Raw genomic sequence first — 9,019 nt, forward strand, 5'->3', positions numbered from 1 at the left:
AGACCGTAAGCACTTTCTCATCTTGGTCCACGTCACGATTCTTAACTTCCGAGTCTATTTTGTGTTATCTTCAGTGGTTGCCACCATGCACATGCCGTACCACGTAACCTGGTAGCAATCAAAGCCACCTGCTTATTTTCAGGCACCTCCTTGTACTCGAATACCTCCTCTACGGTAGCCAACCAATCGATGAACCCCTCCGGATTCAAACTAGTCCCATCAAATTCTAGAATATCAACTCTTATCCCAAAATCCCAATGCCTATTGCAATCTCCACGTTCTCTCCTTGTTCGTCCTTGTGGATCATCTTTAGAATTCGAACCATCGCCAAATGGATTACTAAAATCAGAACCATACCCATCATTGGGTCCCTACCTCCTACGATTGATCAAGCCGGCCATCTGGTCAGTCAAATGATCGACCACTTGATCCAAACATTGATCCACTCACGCCATAAGTCGTTGCTCCAACTCTCGTTCATAGACCTCATTGAGTGGCCTGTTTCTCCTTGGAGGCATTTTGAGCCAGGAATTCGGCTCTGATACCAACTGATGTAGCGTGTGATACGATAATGAAGAACTGATCATGTTGATTCTGCGAAATACCCGTGATGATCTTTCCCAAACCCCCAAATTCAACCAAAAAGGCGGAGAATTCGAAGTGAAAAGTGATTATTGTCAAAATTGATATCTCACCATTCGAATTAAATCAGAAAGATATAAATAAAGACAGAAATTCGAAATGTGCCACAGAAAGGCCATAGGCCAAACACAAGCTCAAAAACTAAATGCATAAAACACTGAAAAAAAAACATAAAAGTGTCCATCACTCCCACTAGAATGTGTTTTTAGGCCGAAACTTGGACAAGGTCCCTTCGGGACCTTGCCACGACATGCTCTTGCTTCAAGCTTCAACTTGACTGGTCGAACGCTTAAAACGGAGACCCGTAGCCAAAGTTATGCTCGTTTTTGTAAATCACCCTTGGTAGCTCGATCATGGGGCTTCAGAAATACCATGGCTTGATCTTTTACACTTGGGCCTGAATCACTTTTCATCGAAGATTCAAGCCCATTGATCCTTTAATCGGGAGTTTGAATATTGCAGAATAACTAGTATTAAGCCCCCGCGCTGCGGTGGGGGCGTAAAACCGTGACAAATAGCACCAAGGTCACAGCATCACTAGCGACCACCAACACTGAAATTGCGACATGTTAATGCGGAGATATTAGACCGAAACAGAGAACATAGAAAATAATAAATAAGTCGATTTAGGACCCGTGCGTCACGATGAACCTATTAAACGGGAAAAAATAGACGACCATAAAAACGTTGAACCACACATGCACGTTGTGTAATGTTAACTCGCAAAATTTAGAACGAAGCGTAAAACTGTTGGACCGTGTTCCGACCCTAAACAGTCAGTTGAGAACGTTCATCTTCACATACAAAGGCGGAATCAACGTAAATGAAGTTACACAGCTTTTCCTATTCAGTTCCTTCTCTTTTATTGCTTTCTGATTACAATTTGACAGAGTTTCGTTACAAAAGCAATCCACAAGTTCCGCTCCAAAAGTCCACGAATGAACGATCAGGTTTCGCTTATATTGCCTATTTATAGTGTGAGTAGTTTCGCTCCAAGGACATGACAGATGAGCGAAACTACCTCAGTACCAAATAAGCGTAACTGTTTAATTGACATATGAGCGGAACTATTTCTACACAAGTACACATGAGCGAAACTTACAACATAAAACATAATTTTGACTTTCAAAACCCTATGTTGACCTATCTTGACCTAAGACGTAATGCAGACGTAGTCAACAGACATTTCATGCATCAACAAAAACAAAACGTAAAAACGTTGAACCACACATGAACGTTGCGTCGTGTTAACTCGCAAAATTTAGAACAAAACGTAAAACGAATTTTTGCAAAATATGAAAAGTATATGGTACCAAAGTTGAAAGTGAAAAAGTTTTTAGGTTAAATTGACAAACATAAAAAGATTTGGGGTTAAAAGTAAAAAACAAAAATATTTTTATGTTAAAAGTGTAATTATATCAATTTTGTTGAAAATCTCTCTAAACATAAAGTATAACTACTCTATCCATCAACATGATTATAATTTATAATGGATAAATAGATATATCACAGGTAAATGGTTGGGATGAATTTCGTATACTCTGATACTTTATTTTATTTTTCTTGTAAACCTAGTTTTTGTTAATTAATCATATCACGTGTCAACGTTTTAAAACTAGTGAAGGATAATCTTTAAACTAAACATAAGGGTGTAAGAAGTGGTTAAACATTTTAGAGTGGCAAACAAAAAAAAAATAACCAATTTAGAGCGCGCCATGTCAATCAGTCAAAAGTGTTTAAACTTTGCTGAAAAGTGTTGGCAATGGTTTAAACACTTGCTGAAGTGGTAAATTTTTTTATTATTTTTTTTGTAAACTAGTATATTTAATATCTAAGTTAATAAATGTAGAATAAATACATTAAATTAAAAAAACAATAAACTTACATAAATTAAATTAAAAACATTAAAATTACATTAAATTAAAAAACAATAAAACTACATTAACTTGAAATAAATTAAACTAGTCTTCGTCGGAATCGACCAAAAGTTAGGGTAAATCTTGACTTGCGAGATGATCTATGAGATCGTGTTTTAGTCTCCAATGTGTGTCTTCATCCATCAACTCGCCCAACACCGTATTGTCTAGAGCGGGCTCGACCGGAGGATCCCGAATGTGCACCGGTGCTATCGCCTTTCCTTCATCTTTCAAAATCATGTTGTGCACCGTATCGTCTAGAGCGGGGTCGTCTGGAGTGTTACCAGTTGCGAGCTGTTTAATAGCCGATGTCACCTTTTGCAACGACGTAAACCCCTTCCTACCTCGCGCATCGGGGGCCTCTTCAAACCACGGGTCGTTCTCTTCCATGTCGGCCACAATTTTTAGAAACAAACGTTTCGACATACGGAACCTATATCGAAAGATATCTTCGTTGTACTTCGGGTCTTCGACAAAATAATCCGTCATGAGTGTCTCATGCCCTTCCTCACGTTGACGTTCAATATATCTCCTTCGGTTAGATGTGCCCGTGTCTTGAAGTTTGGCTTCTTCGATGAGATTTTGAAAAAAAAAAAGAATGCTACTATCGGATGAATCGTCGCTACTCATGGGTGGGAACCATAACGGAAGTTCATCCGTCATTTTGTTTGTAAATTTTTGGAAGAATTGGTGGTATTTTTTGGTTTGATTGGGTATAAATTTGAAGGTATTTGGTTATGGTTTGGTTTGGTATTTATAATTTAATTTTTTAAAGAAAAAAATAATTTTTTTTATTTTAAACGGTAATATTACCGTTGAACTCGCCCTCAACGTTGAAATTTCTTCCTTTTCCCGAGCGGCTTTCTCTCCCCGATTCCTTAATCAAACCGCGTCAGCAAAAGGTTGGTGGCGGTGTATGCGGCGCTGCAACCATATTTGCCGCACCCTTTGCCAAATCCACGCCCTAATTATTAACTACAAAATGTTGAGTCCTCGTAAGAGATTCCTTTGAAAACATAAACATTTTTTGTAAGATTTTTTTTCCTTTTTAATTAATCCCAGGTGAAACGTGGTAACACTATCACCATCGATACACATGACCCATTTTCCAACACCGACAGATTATACGGGCCCATGTCACAAAAATCAGCATTCTTGTCTTCTTCTCAGAGCATTTACTCATATGGGTCATCCTCACCTTTCATGGGTCGGGTCATTAATACACCGAAAATGTATGCCTAGAAAGAGAGAGAGAGAATTGTTAGGGTTTAGTGAAAAATGGATGAAGAATGGGTGATGGTTTCACCCATTTTGGACAAAGATTTATGGAACCCATCATCATCATCATCAAAGTTAAATGAAGCAGAGAAGAAAGATTTGAAGGTGAAGTTTAAGGAGGAAGCAAAGCACTGGACTGATGCTATCCCCATTGGCAATGGCTGCCTTGGTGGGATGGTTTGGGGTGGTGTTTTGTCGGAAACTATTAACCTTAATGGTAACTAAGGTTTTGATTTTTATTATTTAAAGTAGCCATTGATTATTTACTGATGTGAAATTGCTGTTGCAGAGGATACATTGTGGACAGGGGTTCCTGGGAACTATTCGAATCCTGATGCTCCAAATGCGTTATCTGTGGTCAGGAAGCTTGTGGATGATGGAAACTATGCTGATGCTACTAAAGAAGCTGTTAAATTGTCAGCAGATCCGTCTGATGTATGTATGCTTGCTTCTTCACTATATGAGTTAGTTAGTTAGTTAGTGGTGCTTTGAAAGTGATTATATGATGTTGAATAATTAAAAAAATCAGATAATCAGGTGTTGTACAACATAGTGTTTCTGCTGTTTGAAATTGCGATGTCCGAGTGTTTAGCAAAATCTAATGTTTTCTCAAATGTAGATAGATGATCACAAGCAGAATTAATTCGTTATAGAAGTCAGCTTGTGGCAGGCTGAATTGTTCTACCTTAACACGACCCGTATGTATATTTGTTTGTGTCAAAAACATCAACCCTAACCCAAACACACTTAAAATCGTGTAACCGAATTATTTAACATGTCAAATGGGTTGGCGGGTAGTAATCAAGTTGCAAATGTGCTAATCGGGTTGGTGGGTTGTAATGGTTAAACAAGTCAACTGGAACAAGACCTGTTTATAAACGCGTTAGATTTGACACCCTAAAACCTGATTATTTTGTGTCATGTTGGAGATTGCCTGAATATAACACTATTAGCCGAGATTGATATGATTTCCATATTATTGTGATTATATTGTATTTATGTACAGAATATAGTTTCCATGTTTAGTGCTAGGGTTAGTTCCTATTTAAAGGGACTCTTTGTATTCAATTGATTCATTCAGAAAATCATATCAATCTCGGCTAATAAACACCCCCTAAATCTGCTCTCTCTTGTAAAAATGAAGGTATACCAACTATTGGGAGATATCAACCTAGAATTTGATGACAATCATGCTACATTTGATGCTAAAACGTATCAACGAGAGTTGGACTTAGATACGGCCACGGTCAAAGTCAACTATTCCGTAGGTGAAGTAGAATTCACAAGGGAACACTTTGCGTCATATCCGGATCAAGTTATCGTTACCAAGATTTCCGCAACCAAATCCGGTTCATTATCGTTCACAGCATCTCTTGACAGCAAACTACATCATCATTCTTCTGTAAACAGTCAAAACCAGATTGTCATGGAAGGCACGTGTCCTGGTCGAAGGAAACCGCCTACCCTTTTTACTGAAAACGATAGCATACCCACGGGTATAAAATTTTCCGCATTTCTCGATATAAAAGTCAGTGATGGAACAGGCACAATTACTGTTTTGGATGAGAAGAAGCTTAAAGTTGAGGGGTGCGATTGGGCTGTGTTGCTTTTGGTGGGAGCGTCTTCATTTGAAGGGCCGTTTACTAAACCAGAAGATTCGAAACGAGACCCGACTTCCGAGTGTTCAAACGTGTTGAAGTCGTTAAAGGATTTTTCATATGCGGAACTTTATGGTCGTCACGTGGATGATTATCAAAAACTGTTTAATCGGTGCTCTCTGGAGCTTTCGCAAAGCTCCAGTGTTGAACCGTCTTCAACTGTCACAACTGCAGAGAGGGTTAAGTCTTTTAAAACAGATGAAGATCCTTCTTTAATTGAGCTTTTATTCCAATATGGACGTTATTTGTTAATAGCATGTTCACGGCCTGGAACTCAGCCAGCTAATTTGCAGGGTATATGGAATTATAAAGTCGAGCCTGCATGGGAGTAAGTTTCATTTTAGCTAGTTTTTTTTTTTTTTTTTTTTTTTTTTTTTTTTTTTTTTTTTTGTATCTTACCGTTAGTTTACTTATTATGCAGTGGTGCTCCTCACTTGAACATAAATCTTCAAATGAATTACTGGCCTGCACTTTCATGCAACCTACACGAGTGCCAAGAGCCATTATTCGATTACATTTCATCTCTATCGGTCACCGGAAGTAAAACTGCTAAAGTAAGACTGTTTTCTCCTCATTTCTGCTCTTGGTTAGGCATAAATATAGTAACGAATCTGATGATGGCAGGTAAACTATGAAGCCAGTGGTTGGGTTGCACACCAAGTCTCTGATATCTGGGCGAAAACATCACCGGACCGAGGTGAGGCTGTGTGGGCCCTTTGGCCCATGGGTGGAGCTTGGCTTTGTACGCATTTATGGGAGCATTATACTTATACAATGAACAAAGTAAGATTATGATCATGTTTTCCAGTCTACTTTACACGACATAACTAATATTCACGTCTCAAATAATAGGAGTTTCTAGCAAATAAAGCATATCCATTGCTAGAAGGATGTGTATCATTCCTTTTGGACTGGTTGATTGAAGGCAAAGGAGGTTATCTTGAGACAAACCCGTCAACGTCTCCCGAACATATGTTTATTGCTCCCGATGGTAAGCCTGCAAGTGTCAGCTATTCAACAACAATGGACATGTCCATCATAAAAGAAGTATTTAACGCCATTGTTTCTGCTGCTGAGGTAAGAACCGATTGGATGTTGTTACAAATTTTATGTTTTCAGGACTAAAAAATTAGTACAGGTCTTGGGGAAAAGTAAAACGGATGTGGTTCAAAGAGTTCTCAAAGCTCAACCGCGGCTCTATCCAACCAAGATTGCTAGGGATGGTTCCATTCTTGAATGGGTATGTATGTCTATTTGTGTTGCATGATTATGTGTACGGATGTCGCCTGATAAAAAAGATGTTCCTTTTTTATAATGGGGGCAACATGGGCGGGTGGGGCAACAAACATATTTGTGGTCTGTTTTTAAATAAAAAGTTAGAAATGGTTAATGATTACAAAAACAATAGTAATTTAGATATTTGCACGAAAATGATTTAGGAGAATGTATGCTTTGGGCAACTTTCAGCCCGTTTGACTCATCCTCCTAGCTAAACCGTTGGTCTTTTCATAAATGCGTCGAAAGGGCCGCTTCTAGATTCTTTTTTGACAAATTTAATGATCGACAGGCACAAGATTTTGAAGATCCAGAGGTGCATCACCGGCATGTGTCACACCTATTCGGGCTTTTTCCAGGGCACACAATAACTGTTGAGAGAACTCCAGATCTTTGTAAAGCTGCAGATTTCACTCTAATTAAAAGAGGTATGTGTGTACTTGGGTTTTTAAAAGACGGGTTTTGAAGTCAAACAGAGTACTTTTTCGAGTCAACATATCCAAAAAAGTTAATGCTAACATTAATCTTATTTGTATAATATGTTGTTAAGTTCGATCTAGCTTTCATATTTGTTCTGAACATAAAAAAATAGTACACATCAGAAGTCTCTTTAAAGTTCGAAAATCATACTTTTCCATCTTGTGTGACAGGGGAGGAGGGTCCTGGCTGGTCGACTACGTGGAAAGCTGCTTTGTGGGCCCGGCTTCATAACACCGAACATGCATACCGAATGGTCAAACATTTGTTTGACCTGGTTGACCCTGATCATGAGAGCGATTACGAAGGAGGACTTTACGCTAATCTGTTCACCGCACACCCCCCTTTCCAGATTGATGCAAACTTTGGGTAAGCATATTACTTAAGAGGTGGCAAAATGGGTGGGTCAGACGGGTCAAAACGAGTAAGTTTCTTGTACTGATCGAGTCAACCAGTAACACTTTTTGTCTAGATTTTTATAAACCTAATATGAAAACAATTTGTATGTCAAATATGATTAAAAAAGTTTTATTATTTTAGTAAAATCTAATTTGTTCGAGTAAGAAGATTTTATGCACTAAATAATGGGTTACCTAATGTTTCTTATGTAACCAGTTAGAGATAGAACATACTCTGAATTAACTAAACGGGTTGAAATTGTCGCTGGTGTCAGCTTTTGTGCAGCAATATCTGAGATGCTGGTGCAGAGCACAATCAAGGACCTATACTTGCTTCCTGCACTTCCTCGAGATAAATGGTCACATGGTTCGATCAAAGGATTGAAGGCTCGTGGGAACGTAACGGTTAGTATATCATGGAAGGAAGGCGATCTTCATGAATTCGGCCTCTGGTTTTCCAAAAACACCAACTTAGAGAACTCCAAGGGTCAAAACTCTACAAAAAGAGTGCATTACAGAGGAACTACTATCACAACCAAAATATCACACGGGAAAGTTTACACGTTCAATAAGCAGCTAAAATGCATAAAGACGGCGTCTTTATGAGATTCATTTCATCTTTAGCTTCTAATCGTACAAGTTTTGAGGAACTTGATTTGTGTTTTTGGCCGGAAAACGTTTGCTTTAATGTTGTTTGTTGATCAGGATTCTTGTTAGATGCAAAAAGGTTGAAACCCACAAAAAAGGCTGATCAAAGATAATTAAAGGGTGTTACATACATTTTTTTTTCTTCTTTTTAACAATGGTATCCGTTACTGGAAAATTCATACGACCCCCACCCCCATCCCAATGTTTAGCGAACGCTTCGTTAACCGTTCAGTGAAAAGTTCGTTTATTTTTGTTCGTTTAATAAATGAACGAACATGAATAAGAAATTCCGTTCGATTAGTTAAATAAACGAATACGAACAAATGTCTCGTCCGTTCAATTGTGTCCGTTAACGTTCGGTAATGTGTTCGTGAACATTCGTTCATGTACGTTTGTCTAAGTTGTTCAATAATGATTTTTGAGCATTTATTTATTTTATCCAAACTTTTTATATTCTTTAATTTATATGTATTTTATTACCTTAAGAAATAAAATAGGAAACTTTATTCCCAACTTTTTTATGCATTGTTCTCTTCTTTCTCATTATTACTATCGACCTCCATTCCACAATTAGGGCTTTAAGGTCTGGTGCTGCTCCCTCCCGCCATCCACTTCTAGCCTTCACTCGCTTCGCGGATTTTATTTGTGTTCGTGAACACCTTCATTCCCTTGATGAACGAACATAAACTTGAAAATCTTGTTCGGTAAGTGTTCATGAACGGTTTGT

The 9,019-nt window shown here is 38.2% G+C and overlaps 2 protein-coding genes across 2 annotated transcripts; one reads left to right on the top strand and one right to left on the bottom strand.

The window, feature by feature from the left end:
* Positions 1-2,630: 2,630 nt before the first annotated feature.
* Positions 2,631-3,221, bottom strand: LOC110875987. The gene has a single exon (XM_022124173.1). It carries the CDS (start codon positions 3,219-3,221, stop codon positions 2,631-2,633), a length of 591 nt encoding a protein of 196 aa, XP_021979865.1.
* Positions 3,222-3,741: 520 nt separating this feature from the next.
* LOC110878022 (alpha-L-fucosidase 2) lies at positions 3,742-8,444 on the top strand. The gene is made up of 10 exons (XM_022126278.2): positions 3,742-4,053; positions 4,126-4,271; positions 4,981-5,822; positions 5,916-6,048; positions 6,119-6,277; positions 6,347-6,571; positions 6,633-6,734; positions 7,062-7,197; positions 7,420-7,615; positions 7,920-8,444. The coding sequence occupies exons 1-10, from the start codon at positions 3,837-3,839 to the stop codon at positions 8,248-8,250; spliced, it is 2,487 nt and encodes an 828-aa protein (XP_021981970.1). The 5' UTR covers positions 3,742-3,836; the 3' UTR covers positions 8,251-8,444.
* The last annotated feature ends 575 nt before the right edge of the window (positions 8,445-9,019 follow it).

This window comes from Helianthus annuus, chromosome 9, assembly GCF_002127325.2.
Source record: "Helianthus annuus cultivar XRQ/B chromosome 9, HanXRQr2.0-SUNRISE, whole genome shotgun sequence".
In the NCBI taxonomy this organism is placed as follows: Eukaryota; Viridiplantae; Streptophyta; class Magnoliopsida; order Asterales; family Asteraceae; genus Helianthus; species Helianthus annuus.